Source organism: Blennius ocellaris, assembly GCF_963422515.1.
Source record: "Blennius ocellaris genome assembly, chromosome: 5".
NCBI classification, from domain to species: domain Eukaryota; kingdom Metazoa; phylum Chordata; class Actinopteri; order Blenniiformes; family Blenniidae; genus Blennius; species Blennius ocellaris.
Window position 1 is genome coordinate 13,116,189 of NC_137654.1, and position 17,281 is coordinate 13,133,469.

The 17,281-nt window shown below is 42.4% G+C and overlaps 1 protein-coding gene across 2 annotated transcripts in view; it reads left to right on the forward strand.

The window, feature by feature from the left end:
- mtcl2 (microtubule crosslinking factor 2) overlaps positions 1-17,281 on the forward strand; it is a 91,914-nt gene that overhangs the window by 56,519 nt on the left and 18,114 nt on the right. The window contains exons 5-11 of one of the 2 annotated variants that reach the window (XM_080496400.1): positions 4,867-4,929; positions 9,594-9,761; positions 10,567-10,720; positions 11,091-11,661; positions 12,802-13,102; positions 13,961-14,194; positions 16,331-16,477. In XM_080496400.1, the coding sequence (XP_080352526.1) occupies positions 4,867-4,929; positions 9,594-9,761; positions 10,567-10,720; positions 11,091-11,661; positions 12,802-13,102; positions 13,961-14,194; positions 16,331-16,477 (1,638 nt within the window). The remainder of the gene's footprint in view (positions 1-4,866; positions 4,930-9,593; positions 9,762-10,566; positions 10,721-11,090; positions 11,662-12,801; positions 13,103-13,960; positions 14,195-16,330; positions 16,478-17,281) is intronic. The other variant, XM_080496401.1, reaches the window with a different exon arrangement.

Consider the following 17,281-nt stretch of genomic DNA (forward strand, 5'->3'; position numbering starts at 1 on the left):
ACTGACCAATCATGTCATAGATTGTTTTTATCTCACCAAGCATAAAAAGTGTGATTTACACTCCAAGTATAAGTGTACGAGCATGCAAATGAATACACAATTGATAAATAGGCAGCTGCTGGTCACAGGTGGTCAGTGAACATGTGCAGCATAAAGAATACTTGGAGGTAAGTCTTTTGACCAGTTTGATCCCCCCCCTTTTGAAAGTCTGACAACTTGAACTTAAATAACCAGTTTTATAAACGAGTCGAAATGAAATGATTCCTTTAGGTAATAACAGACAAAGTAAGTAAAGAGAATAATGTGATCAAATGCCCTTGGCTTTTGAAAGTAACAAAGAAAGTAGATGCACAGTCAGTCAGCTTGATTTATATTCTTAGAGTCGATTTCAAACGTGAAGTTTTTCCTTGCTGCTGTGTCACTCTCAGGATTTCATGGCTGGTTGCTCCTGGTACGCCGGTCGTCTCCCTGTACGCCGAGAGCAAATCTGATTTCCGTGCTGCTTCCTCTCTCTTCCGCTCCCGCTCCCAGGGAGCAATCTCATCTATTGTCAGTTAACCTGTTTGACGGGCCGTAACCTGACTAGGCTGTTAAAACCATTTCTGCTTAAAAAACCATGTCGGGATACTAAGAAAAAAACCTGACGTTTTGGAAGTAACGTCTCAATGTAGCAGTTTTGAATTTTTATGCCAGTCTGTTTTGTTACCTTGCTTGTTTCTAGCTTTTCACACTAAACTCATGTCTTAGTTTGCATTCATTTGATCCGAGATTTTTTTTTTTTTAAAGAATTCTCACAGAGTTCTCTCTGTCTTAATCCATTGTTTCGGCATTTGTTTCCAGTTAATTACTCTTTGTCATGTTTCTTGAGTCATCCCGGCTTTCTGTCGTCTTGTCAGCATCATTCCCTGTCTAGACTTCCCTTTGTCTCGTCCGGGTGTCCCTTCAGGTGCCTCAGCATGCTTGATCCCGCCCCGCTCAGTCGCTTGGTATGTCACGGCTGGTTGAACCAGAGATCAGATTGGATTGGAAGGAGGAGAGTTGAGACCGCTGCGACTCCTCATCCATGACTAAGGAATGACAACTTATCTCTCTTTCGCTCCCCCTTTTCTTTCCCTGGGTCTGCCATCATTGTTGCCTGTACCTCAGTCGCTGCCTCCCAATCCTGATCTGTTTCCTTCAGTCCATGTCGGTCTTTGGAAATCTATGTATCCCTTTCATTTTCTACCTCTCTCTCTCTCTCTCTCAATTTCTCTTTCTACCTTTGTCATCTTTTCTCCCACCGCTTGCTCAGGAGATAGTGAGATAAATCCCGACCGAACCTGTGGTGCTGCTGGAGAAACACGGGCGGCAGTCATAAGCTGTTTAATATGTTATCAGATAACATGGAAGTCAGCTTGTTATCTTATCTGTGGTGTAACTGTAGACCTACAGGCTCAGAAACATGAGAACCAGGCTCTGGTCACAACATGCGAGTCCCCGCCGCACAGATAATGAACTTTGTGAAGCATTTCCAAAGTTTTGATCATATTTTGCTTGCTCAGTGAAACTGGGCAGAAGTGCACAATGCAACACTTTATCAAAAGATTTCATTGTTCATTAGAATGCCACTCTTCGGAAATTTTCAGCTGGAAGCAGTGGTTTCCCATTTCAGCTGTTGAAATGACAGTTCAGGCAGTTCTTTGCCAGTCAATGCAACGTGTAATTCGAAGCAGCTCAGACACATTTCAGTGCTGATGATGATCAGTTTGGGCAAGCGCTTGACAAGCTGCACCAGCATTTTGTGGCCTTGGCGTCTAATTGGCAGTTTCTGCTGCTGTTCTGTATTTCACAATGAGAACAGTCAGTGAGACACAGTCTGAGGAGGTTGACACTGATGGGGATGGGGAAATCAGCATGCTTTTTTCTTCCAACATCCAAAAGCATGTTAAGGTATCTTATTTATACTTGGGTCAATACAGGCCTGGAACTGACCATGAAGCAGATTTTGAATGCATCATGGTGCAGTAACTGTCAGAAATATGTATATGTCATGTTTAACATTTCAGGTAAATGGCATTGGCAGTGCTCATCAACAAATATGGGCAATGATGCTAACCAGGAAGAATGAATAACATTCCTCATGTACTTCCCCTTAAGCCTGAACTAATAAAATGACACATGGCGTCTTACTGAATGGGATTACACTGTATTTTGAAATGGTTCTGTTTCTTTTTTTTTTCTGAAGGTTTGAAAAAATGGCTTGTTTGAACTTGGGGCAGGTAATTTTTTACAATGAAAACTCTGCTAGATCAAATGAGCTCTTAAAGTAGAACAAACCCATTATTTAACCCTTATACCAGCCAATTGTATTGTGAAAAATCAGTAATCTCTCCGTCCCATGTGGCCTCATCTAAAATTGCAAGTATATGAGTTCTACTGTTGTTCTGACATGGCTCGATGGGATGCCTGAAAAGAACAAGTATAAAGTAGGTTGGTCTATCAAAATAGACTGAAATGATACATATATTTTAGTTGATGGTCTTTTTCTTCTCCTTATAAAAATGTCCCTACTAGCAAAGGTTTCCATTGCTGCCCTGGGATTGTAGGAGTTTCTCTTCAGAGGAGATGTCACATCACTCACCCTCCTAATGCCTATTTTCAGCATTTGTTGGATCAGGCAGCTCATGCAGATGAAGCGATGTGTGATATTCAGAGTCACGAGCTACCTCCCGAGAATCAGCCATTAATCCATTCTCATCAGTTTTCCACCAGCATGCCCCCAAACCCCCTCTGCAATTGGAGCGCAGCCCCACTAAAAGCCCGATCCAACCACTCCGACGTCTGTTCATCCTGCAGCCAGAATCAATGCCTCCATTATCAGGACGGCATATTGACTTTTGAGCCATTAATAGACTATTTGCAGCCTGATAAACTGCTCTTACAGTTGGTTGGGACACTGATGTTGGAGGCAAGGGTAGAGTCAGGGGAGGACAGGGGAGGACAGGGGAGAGACGAGAGATGAAAAGTCCAAAGAGGGATGAGGCAGGAGGGCATGAGATGAAAGGGCGGGGTAGGTAGAAGAGAGAATGAATAAGAAGGCAAAGACGATGAAGGAATGGAAATATGTGATAAGAGGAAAGAGTGGCTGAGAGGAAAGGAATAATTTGACAAATAAGCAAATCCCCTCTGTGCTGAGGCTGCACTGCGCAACACCTGGAAATATTTATAGAAGCTTTTGCGCCCGATTGTGGAAATGCTGTTGTTTTTTTATTTTTTTTTCTACTTATTTCAATTCAGTTGACTTCCAATGTGGTAAATTTACATTCTGGGCTCAGGCAATGTTATATTGAAATGCAAGAGAATGACCTCAGGATGAGTGACTTCGTATCTGTTGTCCTCCCCTACCTTTTCCTTCCATCCATCCCTCCAGTTCTTTCTTTTGTTGTCAGTGGTTGGTTGCAGAGAGTAGCTTGTTTCCATAGAAACCAACTGAGCCACATGAGCTTAGCTCCTTGTGCTGCAGCGTCTGTCCTGTGTGTGTGTGTGTGTGTGTGCTTGTGTACCAATCCATGCGCATATGTGTGTGTGTGTGCGTGCACTGGTGCACCAAAGCCTGTGTGTGTGTGTGTGTGTGCAAAAAAAGGTAAGCATGGTGATTAATGAGAGTGTAATGCACTGGGCCGATACTTGGATGAACAGAGGCTGACTGGTCCCTCTGTTTGCTTGTCTCCGTTCTTGCTCTTGTACCTCTCAGCTGTAATGCCACGCTCTTATCTGATGTTGCTGCGGTGATTAAACTCGCCATGGGAATGATCAGCATCACCATGGCAGTGATGTGTAGCGCTCAGCCCAGGACGAGGAGGATGTGTATCATATGAAGTACCTAGTATATGTGTGGGTGTGTAACTTTGTGGTTGTGAATCTATTTTATGGCTCTGGAGCGAGCTGCGCTCTTGGATGATTTACTTACCTTACTCAAATTAAATCTAACTTTGTTGGTGTAGATGTAGGCTGAAGTAAGGTTTAGAGCAGAACACAAAATAAAAACAGCAATGAAGTCTGAGCACAAGTAGTTTCGTTGAAGTTATCCTATGAATTTTAAGATGCAGATTTGCTCCGAATAAAGAATTTTCCTCACTTCAAAAACAATAGAATTGATAAATGTACTGAACTGTCCGTTATCATTGCATGAGCCATCAAGTCTTCATTTTGCCACTGTGAGCCAAATCAGACCAGTGGAAATAAATTATATCATGGGAATATTTAAAAACAAGCTGATTGTCTTGTACTTTTTTTCTTGAGGAGAACAATAAACACAAGAAACTACAATTAGTCCATCTTCTACGTTTTCTAAGGTGTGGTCATTGGGAGCTGGGGTATATACTTTCTGAGATTGGAGGAAGGGCAGGAAACGACACAATCATACTCCCAGGAAAAACATGCAAACTCCCCACAGAAGATCAGCTGATTGAATTGTCCAAAACTTGCAATTTGACTGGCAGTCTAATTTAGGAAACCTTTTCTTCTCAGAATGTATACAAGCCAACATGTTCATTGAAATGGGGTTATTTGTTAAAACAATCTGGTAGCTCATCACACGCTACACGTTTTCCAAACCAGGTGCCGTTATGGCTGCGACTGGGTTGTGATTCCATCACCAGTTGTTAGCAAAATGTTGTGGGTCTAAAAATGTATGTTTGTGTCAAATTAAAGTGAGAATGGATATTATGTGGAGTTGTACAGAGTCGTTTTTCTCACTGCAGCCTGTCTCCTCACCTTCTCCACCTCCTTTTTAGACTAAATTTATTCTTCATTTCACGGGAACCAGTTTCAGTCGATGCACCGTCACATCTCACTCACGACACTGTACGTGTGTCTGTGTTACAGAACTCCCAGAAGAAAAGAGGAGCACGACCCAACAACAAGCCTGACAAGAAGCTCGGACCACAGGTAACAAAACACGCACACACGTGCACTTCTGGTTCACCAAATCAATAAAAGAAATAAAATGCTGCTTCGGCTCCTAAACAAGGACAGACACTGACAGGCCTGACATACATACACTGCTCTCAGACTGAGGGAGATGTGTAACACAAACATGAATAACAAATAGCTCAGTGTGCTGAGTAAAAAGCTGTAGCTCCACAGGAGAAGGAAACAACACACACCTCCACGCACAAAAAAAAAAACAGAGGGCGATTGTAAGGCCTTTACAACCGTTTCAACACAATGGAGCTGACAGTAACAGACAGTAAGTATGAAATACAGATAGAATTGTGTTGGTGTTTAAGGTGGATGTCAGCTTTGCCTCAGGCAGCTGTCACCTCTTCAGAAAAGTTACCGGGTTTGCTGAAGGTGAACGCTGTCTGCTATTCCTCCTCGATCCTGCAAGTGAAGTGAAGCAGCACCGAATGCACATTGATACAAATCATCCATCCAACCATCCACCCGGGTGTATTTTCTCAGCGAGTTGAGAGCTGTAACCATTTCACAGCCATGCAGTCAGTAATCAGTTTGATTGAGCCAGAAATCGATCAGTAGAATCGGCATGAAGGACACTGAAAGAGCACAGACCTCAGCCAAGCCTGGTTCTCTACTTTTTTTTCTTATATGTCTAAATGCGTAAATGTAACTTCACTTTCAAACGCGTCCTCCCTCAGCCCAATATGTACTTGTACTGCAGTGGATCGGCCAAATACACAAATCCCATAGTCAATCAAAGCAAGAAATTATTTGCAGATCCACACCTGCCGCATAAACATTTGAGATTGGTCACTGGTTTGTTCTATGATCAATCAAAAAGTTGAATGAATTACACAAATAATCTTCGCAAAGAGAAAGACCTCAAGCCCAGAATCAAACCCTGGGTTTTGTTACGGTGAGGCAACAGTTCTAACCACCGCACCACTGTGTGGCTCATTGAAGCAAGTAAGATAATGCAAACAGTTTAGGCATGTCAATTACTCATCATATCAGCTCGTGTGCTTAAAGCTTTTGCTTGAAACAGCAGTTTTACGGCTTCATTTGCTGCTTCAAACACAATTTGAGCTGAGGAGACGTATCGGGGTCGATCGATCACTGTCATGCTGTCACAGTCTTGTTTGATTTTCTTGTTTGAAGTTCAGTGTGTTGCTGCCCTGTTGCTCATGACTGAGAGGTTTGTATGCGTCTCTGTTTTCTTTGACATAACTTCCTCCGGGGTTTAAACGCTCCGCCTGCCCAAACGTACCGTTGGAAACAGATCAGCACTTCCTCAACTTCCTCTCATCTTTGTTTCTGGTCTTGGTGTTCTCCTTCAGGTGTTTGTATTCACTGTAGTCCTTGGATACTAAGTTATTGTGTATTCTGGGTTTAAAAAAAAAAATCTCTGAGCTTAAATAGAGCTAACTTTGCTGAGATAACTCATTTTCTTTCTGTGGGGAAAGGCACACGCTACAGGGGTGAGGCATGCTTTACAAAACAGCAAATTATGCACAAATACACTTCAAAAAAACCACAAAAGTGTTTGAGGTGAAGGTAATTCTCTGCTCCCCCGTCTGACTGTGGCTGCCAGCACCAGCCGTGGCTCCCCTCCCAACCCACATACCATAAATGGCTGTAAAATTCGCTGGCTATCGCCTCATTTAATGTGGTTGGAGTCGCTCCACAGGCTGTAAAACAAATACAGCCACAGAGCTGCTTTTGAGGAATGGGCGCACGGGGTGACCTGAGGTCACCAAGGCTGGCTCTGAGATGAAAGAGAAAGGGATACGTAAATATGGCCTAAATCATGTTTTTTTTTTATCAAGGGAAAATTGAAATTATGCAATTCGAAGGCATCTTCTCATTTTGTTTTGTATAATTACGCCTCCAATATGCTGCAGTAAAGCATTAATCTTCGATGGAGATCATAAATTACCCTCAATTTATAACAATCTGAAGGAGTTTTTGTCTAAATTAGGTTAGAGAACAGTTTCCTATATGTAAATACAGCAGACATAACATAGTCATTGCTTTGTGCTGCATGATATACCTGATGGAACTCAATTATTATGTCTTTAGTGGTTGGTTGGTTGGTTGGTTGGTTCGCCTTCATTATTATTGCCCACGTCAATGATGCAAACCATCAGCTGCATCCAACAAAAAGTCCTTATATCATAGTTTGAGCACATATTTCAGAGTGAAATATGGAAGTGAAGGCTTGAAATACCGTATGTGAATGAAATGTGTTCACATGTATGTCTATTGCTACAGATATGTACAGGCTATGTCTGGAAGTACAGTGTACACGCAAAGGGAAGAGGACAATAACTTATTTTCTAATCTTTTCTTTGCTGAATAGACTTTAAGTGTATGAGGCTGAAGCTTTACTTTATTTGGAGTGACCTTATGCTAGCCTCATGATTTGTTTTTAACTTTTATCTTTATCTTATTGCTGTTTTTTGCCCAAAAGGAAAGAATGTGCGATAAGGATTTCCAGGCTATTATAGATGCTTAGTCTCTGACACACTATTGTGTTTTGTATAACCTGGTGGGTTGGACAATATTCAGTACACAAAGACAGAAAGAGTATTTTTTTTATTATTTCTTTGTCGATAAAGCAGCATACTTCCAAATTACCTCACTGCATTTATCCATTATGGGCTGCTGTATGGGGTCAGTAGTTGGAAGAGATTTGGTCTTCTTTCTCTCCCAATGTCGGAAGGCTCACCCCTCATTTAACTCCTGAAGGTGTGTGAGCATGTTACATGGCATTATACAGGTAAAGTCCATTTACCAACCGCTGCCTTTTGTTACTTTGCATCCTGATTATAGAATTTACAGCAATCTCATGCAAGAAACAGTAATATCCATGAGTATCATTAAGAATATGCTGAGGCAGGCATGCTGCTGTTTTTCTTGGAGTTGTATCTTCCTAATTATATGCTTTTATGGTTTATTATGGTCCTTGTATACATGTTTTATAGGTTTGACTTTATGTTGTGATATTGCCTTGACTACGTCTTGGCAAAGCTTTCCTTCCAGTCACTTTCTTTTCAGATGATAGATGGCATCTGAGGCAAATTAATAATGAGCAAGTTGTTCTTTATCCTTTGTGCTTTTCTTTGCTTTGTTTTAAAGCCTAACGAGGAAGAAACGCTGCACAACCCCAACCTCACCATTTGGTAGCTCAAAGCCCCAAGCAGTTCAATAACTCTTTGTCATTATTGTTTTAAGTACAACGTAATTTGAAATAGAATGAAATGCCAGTTTATCCCAGTTGAGTTGCAACTCTGTAATGGTTTGTGGCTTGTATCCAAATGAGAGAAAGGAAACTGTTTCAGCATGCTTATAATGGGGCCAGCAGTGACGTCAAACCCACGGCTTCTTAAGCTGTCCAGTTTTCCGTGGAGATGGATTCAAAAGTTGCAGATATCAACCTGAGCAAATCTGTTGATGCAGTGATCAACCGTAACCTGTGTTTGAGTTTATCTGCAGGATTCATTTACTTTGTTTTTATCTGTCTGGTTCACTGTTTATCTCTGTTTAAATTGGTTTTTGGGTCTTCCTCTCTTTGAGTGTTTTCTAAACTAGTGGTTTCCAACCATTTTATTTATTTATTTATTTTTTAATGAAGCCCTGTAGATTCTCTCTATAAAAGGCTGCGGACCCGCTCTGTGATGTCTAATTTACTGAAACATTACAGTAAAGCAAAAGTCTTTGGTGGACACACCCAAAGACGTCACCATAAAAAGCAGTAACCTTCCTAAAAATGCAGTGGGAAGATTCCCAGGTCTGCACTAGAAAGTGTCCTGTTCAGTTTTTCACAACTTCGGGCTTCCCACTGTGACCCCTGGTTCCCCCCCTGCAAGAGGTCGCAGACACCAGAATGGGAACAACCTATTTCTCTCCATTCCTTCGGTCAAATTTTGTAAACGAACACTTTGTTTAGTTTAGTTACAGGTTTTCTCATTGTGTTTTCCACAACGCATGCAGTAAATGTTAACCACTGCTATTTATAACTATTAGGAAATTTACATATTCAACACTTACAGTGAAAGGCCTGGGGAGGACTTTGAGTAATGGGCTTGTGAGTCACACTGAACTTAAATGACCAGAGTTTCACAAAACTTTATTCCATTTTTACATATTTCCATGGAGGAAACAACATTTCTTCATTTTTGACTTGCAAATTCTTCCAAAACTAACTCGCTTTAATATTCCCTTGAGAGTGAGTGCAGTCATAGTCTAATACAGCACTCATCAACCAATTTGCAGCCAAGACCCATTGGTGGGGTTACCAATGATTCTTGATAATTATGCTACATGCTAATTATGCTACATGCTTCTGTTATTCAGAAGGCCTGTGCAGGACACCAGATACTGCACATAGAGTCTCATGCATGCTTGTTTTGTCTCTGTTTACATCAAACTTTTTGGGTCATGCCACTCTTTCTAATGCTACACTAAAAGATGAATTTTCTTCTTGATTCTTCCATTGATCCCGATACACTGATAATCGCCCAACGGTAATATATCATCAGGATTTGAAAAAAAGCCAATAAAAATTGAATATATGTGTAATGACGAGGCTCTTTGCTCTCGTGTAACATCGTCGCTCCAGCCTGTTTCATCATTCTGCCCTGTCGCTGCAGGAGGACAGTTCAGACCTGAAGTGTCAGCTCCACTTTGCCAAAGAGGAATCAGCCCTGATGTGCAAGAAGCTGACCAAGCTGGTGAAGGACAGCGAGGCCATGAAAGAGGAGCTGGCCAAGTACAGGTCGCTGTATGGAGACGTCAACGCCTCGCTCACCGTGGAGGAGGTGAGGCCCGTCTGTCAGATTGTCAAAGTCAAACCCTGATTAATGAGCAATTTGCCACTTACAATGCAGTGGCATGAAAGAATCAGATGTTCCATAAACCACAGAAGAGTGATGGGCAGTTTGATTTCACATCACACAGTGATACAGCTCAGAGAAATCCATTAGTTGCACTTAAATGTTTGTTGGTGGGTCAATGCCAGGTGGAATGAGTGAAAGACGCTCGTCTCACTAAACGTCTAATGCTTATATAGTGAAGTCACTCAAGTCATGGAAAATCCCATCACTGAGAAGAAAAAAATAGCTCCTAAGAATTAAAAGCTTATGGCATAAAAATGGAGCCATTATGGTAGTTATGGTCAGTGGAAAATCTCATTTTCTCACATAAAATCTGAATCCCTCCGTTGTTTGTCCGGTACAAACGCCTGTGAAATCTCAATAGAGGAGTTGTTAAGAATCCAGAGTAATGAGAAACAAAACCACACAAGACCCATTTAGTTTTTCTTATTGTTCCGTCTTTGGGCATTTTTCTTTTTCTTTTTTTCCCCCCTTTGTGTTGTTTGTTTAAATGGATGTGTGTAGTCTTTCTGCTACACGTAACGAGTATTCTTCTGAAAGAGTTTCTCTTTTGAAGCTTTTGGGCGAACACAGATGTCTCATGAAGCAGTGAATCATTAATCCACACTCAAATGTGACAATAGTGTTGTTGTTGTTTTTTTAGCTTTTTCATGAATCATGAACATTAAAATATTACCTGTAGTATAAAAATGGCCTGTTTAGCTTCACCTCTGTCTTTGACCCGGCCCAGGTTGCCGACTCGCCCCACACCCGCGAGGCGGAGATCAGAGTCCACCTGAAGCTGGTGGAGGAGGAGGCCAACCTGTTAAGTCGGCGCATCGTGGAGCTGGAGGTGGAGAACAGGGGCCTCCGAGCCGAGATGGACGACATGAAGGGGCCGCAAGGTCAGTTCACTACATATTTAACATTCACACTTGTATCAATAAATACACGTTTATCCAAAACTAAAATTCTAATTTCCAAACATTTTTGCTCTTCATGTTAACCTGATGATTTCTGGCTCGGTCCCTTCCTGTGTTTAATTTTTAACTATCTGTGTGAGGGCAGTTTTCGAGTACCTCAGTCTAAAGATACACTTTTTTGGATGCTCAGTGATTCTCATTATCTATAGATGAGGAAGTGAGCGTGAGTGGTTGTCTGTATCTCCGTGTTGAAGATGAATGAGGGAATCATTCAGTTTGACGCTGCTTTGATTAACATGCAGTTCATTTCAAAACCTTTCTGTTCTTCATTGCCTTGTCTCTTGAATCTCAGATGGTTCCCAAGAGATCTCCGGTGTCGGCGGCGGTCTTGGATCAGGACTTGGCCTCACAGGAGGAGCCATGGTACTCGGAGGAGGGGCTTCGTCTGAAAACGTCATGGAGCTCCAGAGACACCTCCAGTTTGTGGAGGAGGAGGCGGAGCTCCTGAGGAGGTCGCTGATCGAGCTGGAGGAGCAGAACAAACTCCTGATGAACGAGATCAACCGCTACAAGTCCGAGCTGCCGCCGCCTGCGTCGTCGCTCTCGTCCAATTCCCTGCTGTCGCTGACGGACGGGCTCCTCAACGACAGCCCGGTGCACTCCATACAGGACGGGGCAGTGCTCATCAGCACAGACGCCCCGGCCCAGGAGGAGGAGCTGCGCTTGGCGAGGCTTCAGATCGGGGAACTGAGCGGGAAGGTGAAGAAGCTGCAGTATGAGAACCGCGTGCTTCTGTCCAACCTGCAACGCTGTGATCTGGCCTCTTACCACGGCCCTTCCTCCTCATCCTCGTCCTCCTCGCTAAGGCTGGCGCTGGAGACGGACGCGGAGGCCGGAGACTCGGCCGAGTGCCTCCCCACCAGGTTCGTTGTAGCTGCAGGTGTCATTGATTCAGTGGCACCGTTCATTAATTAGATTTTACAATCAAAAATACAAATGTAAACATCATTTTAGCATTTTAGCATTTTAACTAAAATCAACAGTCCACTCTAAAAACCAAGTGGGTTCAAAGTGAAGCCATTTGAGGGCACTGATAGGATTAAATTGTTCAAGTTTACAAACTAAAAACAATTTAATCTTCAGTAATGATTTGATTTAACAGCAGCAAATCAAGTGCACTGTTGTATAAAAAAACTTGACTTGACTTACATAAAATTTGCAGGATAATTCAGAAAATGAAGGGCCACAATAATTCCAATAATTCATAACCCAAAAAAAAAAAAAAAAAGTCAAATGCTCTTGAGCCATAGTTTGCTCAGGTTCTATTATAACTGCCATTAGAAACTCTTAGAAAAGAGTCAATGAAACTCCCTAAAATTAAAGCCACAGATTTAAGTGTGCTCAATTCAGTTGAGTTTTCAGAAAAGAGATTCTTTGTCTTTAATTGTGTTAATAGAGACCAGTCACCTCAACTCTTCTTCAAATTTAAGTTATCACTCTTTATGACTAAGATACTGTATGCGGTGAGGTTTCTCAGTGTATTTTTCTGTGCTTTGGCTTTTACTCTCAACAACTCAGCGCGCATACTGTTTAAATTTCTACACTGTTTTGCCTTTGAAAATACATGGATTTCACCTGCACTGCGCTTTTTATTTTTACACCTTCAGCAATTTCAAACGAGTCACTTTCAGTCATACGCACATTTACAAATAGTTACAGATGTCATGCAAGGTTCTCAAATCCCCCTTGGGAGCAATGTGGGGTTCAATGTCTTGCTCAAGGACAGTGTGGCACTGAACAGGACGAGATGGGAGGGTTTAACCCTCAACCTTGTCATTTGAAGACGACCTGCTCTACCAACTATATTCCAGCATTCCTGAAGTAATCCAGACTGCACCTCTATCCCAAAAGCTGTTCCATCACATCACATAAAGTTGTATATTTTAGATGTTGTGAGCCCTTTCAGGTGAAGATCGATGTCAAAGTCTTAACTATTAAAGCTTACACGGAAAAAAACTCACAAAAAAACCCCAAAACAAACCCTCTCTGTTTTTCCTCGTCAGCCCGCCCCAGCGCAAAGAGCCTGTCGGGGGAGAGAACGACGCCCTGGAGATCAAAGAACAGAAAAAGAAGATCGAGGACAACGCTGACGCACCAACTTCGCTCCCCGGGTGCCTGGGGCAGAAGGACCATGATGCCTTGCTGGCCATGAGGGACCAGGCTCGCTTGGTTTCTACAGCAATCCAGCTCCTGACCTCCCCCGAGTCCAACTGCCTCTCCTCCTCCCCGTCCATCTATCACAAGGTCTGCAGCAACGAGGCAGCAGAGCCATGTGACCTGGAGAAACCTCCGCCTCACAGCCAGGTACCGGTCCTCTGCTTGGCTTGTCTGTCCTCCGCCGACTCGGTCCTCTCCAAAACAAAGAGGTGTCCGGGACGGAGCAAATTCAATTTGGGGCCTTGTATGTGTATTATTCAAATGAATCATGTTTAATTAACAATGTGCAAACACAGATATGCATAATTCTGATCAAACGTCTCTGAAAGTCGTGAATATGAAAAGTTTTATTGTCTATCTTTTCACCGTGAGACATTTCACAGCAGACATGATAGTAACAGTGGTTTTAACGTTGACCAATGTTAACATATGTATGTGACATAATTGCCAATCATGGCGCTTCAGTGGGCTTTGGCTTTTTACATGAAAACAGTTGGAAAACTGCTGTTTTGCTCAACAACCCAATTAACATCAGCAGAAGCCATAGTCACAATTGTCACAATTTCAATAAACTCCTGTTTACTGAAGGATGAGCGATTCAGTATCATTAAGTAGTTCTTTCCTCCTGCCATGTATTAGCAGCTGTGATGACTCACTGACATCATGGAGTCATTTTGATCTGATTTTAGCTGAACTTGATGATCATCAAGGGCCAGTTACTTTTTGTATGCATTAAGTAATATAAATTGTGTAATCAGTTACACAAACTCCATCTGTCAAAAAAAAAGTGTTTCAAAGTCATGCCCGATGTTTTCTCCTCAATTGTCCTTCATATGGAGGAGAAACTATGTGAGTGATGAGCAAGATGGCCTCAGTAGCAAAATGTTTGATCTTTTTTTCCTGGCCCGAGCTCTCGGCCCCCCCCTGCAGAATCTCCTTCATCAGCTCGAGCCGACACCGCCCGCCCGGTGACTGACCGTGGCTTCGATCCTCCTTCCTCCACAGATCTCCGAGCTGTCCGATCTGGCCGACCGTCCTCTGGTTGGCGCTCTGACCAGCCGGCTTCAGGCCCTGCACAGCCAGCTGCAGGCCTTCGTGGAGCAGGTGGACCGGCTGGGTAAACTCCCGCCAGGTGGGAGGGACGCTCAGGTGGAAGGAGCGCCCGCTCCGGCCTCACCCTGCACCTCCGTCCTCTGCTCCGAAGACGGCCAGGACGGACAAAGCGGAGCGGAGGAGAAGGTATAAGACCAAAAAAATGAAACAAAAACCAAAAACCCCACACTCTTCCTCTTCACTCCTCGTCACCGTTTCTTTTATTTATAATTTCTTCAAGGCTTTTATGTTTGTTGTTTTGTAGTTTCTTTCTCTGCCGTTTTCAGTTTTCCTTTCAGTGGCGAACCATGAGTTTGGCTGACCGACACTCCCGATTCCCCTTCAAAACATGCTGCTTTAGTTTCTCCTCAGAGTGAAGAGTGAATTTACACAGCTCGCTCAAATCTGACGTCACGACTCATTTTGCCTGCATTGTTCTGCTCCCGATTCAACCTGTTAAAAAGAACAGCAGAAAAACATGGATCACAATGAGAGAAAAAAAAAAACCTGCTATGAAGCAATCAGTTTTTTTTCCAGATTTGAGCTGCTGGTGTAAATGTCTCCACACGATGCCACTCATGTCCTCTGCATGCTGTTAAATTGCTTCCTAGCCTGGATTGAGCTGCTGCTTTGGGCCTCAAATGGAGCATATTTACTGCTTGGATGTAGTAAAGTCATTATGAATTATTTATTTATTTGTATCAATTCCACACATTTACTCAAACCTACGTCCATGTATTGAACTGACTATATCATTTTTGAATCTCAGATCCACAGTTTTCTGGGTTATTTTCTGTGATTATTGGTGGTCATAAAAATACGATTGAATGAAGTGTAGCAACACACCAATAGTGGGTAAGAACGCAATCGGCTCAGAGTGGAGCGTAATTTAAGTATCTGAGCTGCTCAGGTAATAACATCTGGCTCCGCCAAAGTGTCGAAATAGAAATCTAAATTTCTTGGATCTTGAGGCCTCACTGTGTTTGCACAGGCTGGGAAACTGGTGATGTAGCTGTGATCAGTGTCATGATTGTGAGAGTTGATGTCTGAAAGCAGCAGAAGAGACGGTGGAAAGAAATTCCAATCGCGCTTCATGAATCACATGTTCCTTTTGAAACACCCCACTGGGATATTCTTGGGTTGCACTCAGAGAATCTTCGATGTTTTCAACTTTATGAAACGTGAAGTGAAGTTACCGTATTAGAGTCTCTCCGGATCATATTTCCCACATACACGTATCACCTTTAACTGTTTGGAGCACGCTGACACTTTTTCTTTAAAAACAGATCTGTTTATTTATCATTTGTAATAAATCTTCCAGACTCAAGGCTTTTGAGTTTGACAAATCTGTGTTTCTATTCCGATCCGATCTAATTTGCCCGCTTGAAGCAATCCATCGAGAAATTTTCAATTTGAAAGTTGTAAAATTATATTGTTAAGACTCCATTAGAGGCCAATTCTGAGTCCCAACACCCCTCCGATCTCTCCCTCCCCTCCCCTCCCCTCACCTCTCCTCTCCTCCCTCTCTCCCCTCCCTTCTTTTTCTTTGCACGGGCACCATAACCGATCGATTTCTGCACTCACCTTCCCTCACTTCCTCCTCTCACATCCCGAACACCATTTTCCAACCTCCCTCTTCCTCTTCTTTTTCCTTAAACTTTGCACACCTCACACCCACTTCTCTTCCCTTCTTCCCACTCTTCCTCCTCCCCGCTTCACATTGCTTTCTGCTCCCGTTTCTACTTCCTCCTCTCCCTCACCTCGTCGCTCCATTTGCTGTGACCTTTCATCCTAACTTCCTCCTTCTCTTCCGCCCCTTTCGTCCTTTTTCTCCTCCTCCGCCCCCCCTCTGCCATTGCTGTTTTTTATGCCATGTCTCTTCTGTCTTCCTCCTCATCTTCCTCTCCTCCCCCTCAGCCATTCATTCTCCCCTCCATCCTCCTTTTCTTTCTTTTCTCCACTCTCTCATTCTCGTCTTTGACCAAGCTCTTCTTCCTCTACATCCTTTTCTTTGTCTTGTGAGGCTCATAAATCCTTTTATTTATTTTTTTTTCTTTTGTTTACCATATTTTCTTGATGTGGTCACATGGATGAACGCCATTTCGGTTGTATTGTTTTCCTTATTGTTGTGTTTGTTTGTGTCTGTTTTCTATCATTTCCTGTGTTTTATTTTTGTCCCACAACTTCTTCCTCATCTCTCCCTCTTTCCTCTATGATTCTTTTTATTTTTTTGGTGGTGTTGTTTTTGTTTTTCTTCATTAACTTGCCCATGCATGCATGCAGCAGCCTGATTATAGGGACCAATCAGAAGTGAAAGATGAAATTCAGGGGAACAGCCAATCAGATGAGGCGCAAAAGCAGGAAAATGGCCAGCTGGAACAAGAGGAGGAGGAGGAGGAGGAAGAAGAAGAGGGGAGAGGCGATGCAGTGGTAAGTCTCATATCAACATCATTCACACCAGGATAGACAAAACACACACACAAAAGTTGCTATTTCAACAAATATGTTGGTGCCTCTTATAAAGCATCATAGGTACAATTTCTATATAATTGATTGCATTTTTAGCTCTTGTTGCCATTTTTAGAGGTGGTTCCTCTTTTTTTCTTGGATTTTCCCACTTTAGCTATTTTATGCATCTTGTCTATTTTTCCTCCTCATTTCTCCCTTTCTTCTTCTTTCTTCCTCTTTATTCTTTTTTTCCTTCACATAATTAACTTTTTTCTTTTTCTAAAAAAACAAACCTGTAATGATTATGTACTTTACTGTATTTCTAAATATACATAACGGGTGGTTTTAAGTTATTCTATACATTTTTGGCAATTCCAGCTTTTCTGGCTGTTTTAGTTGATTTACTTTATTTAGTTCTTTTTAGCCTTGATCAGACCATTTTTGGCAATCAGTGTGGTATACAAATTTTTTTTTTAATTGACAGAAAGATCTGTATTTACAAAACATTTTCTGAAACTGTCAGGCAGAGGGGCTGGAGAGCCACACCTTGCTCCAGAGCTGCAGGTTGCAGACCCCTGCACAAGAGACTTGCTGCCAAAACAGTATATTCTCCTATAGGCAACTTGAGCCTAAAAATATGTTTTCAGGCCACCTTTTTTTTTTTATGCTGTCTTGGAAATGACCAAATAAAGGTGCAATCTGCTCCTTTTACAATTCAAACACAAATTGTTTATCACTGATTATTGTAGAAAAACAGTTGGTGCAATCTCTTGGCAGCTCTGCCAG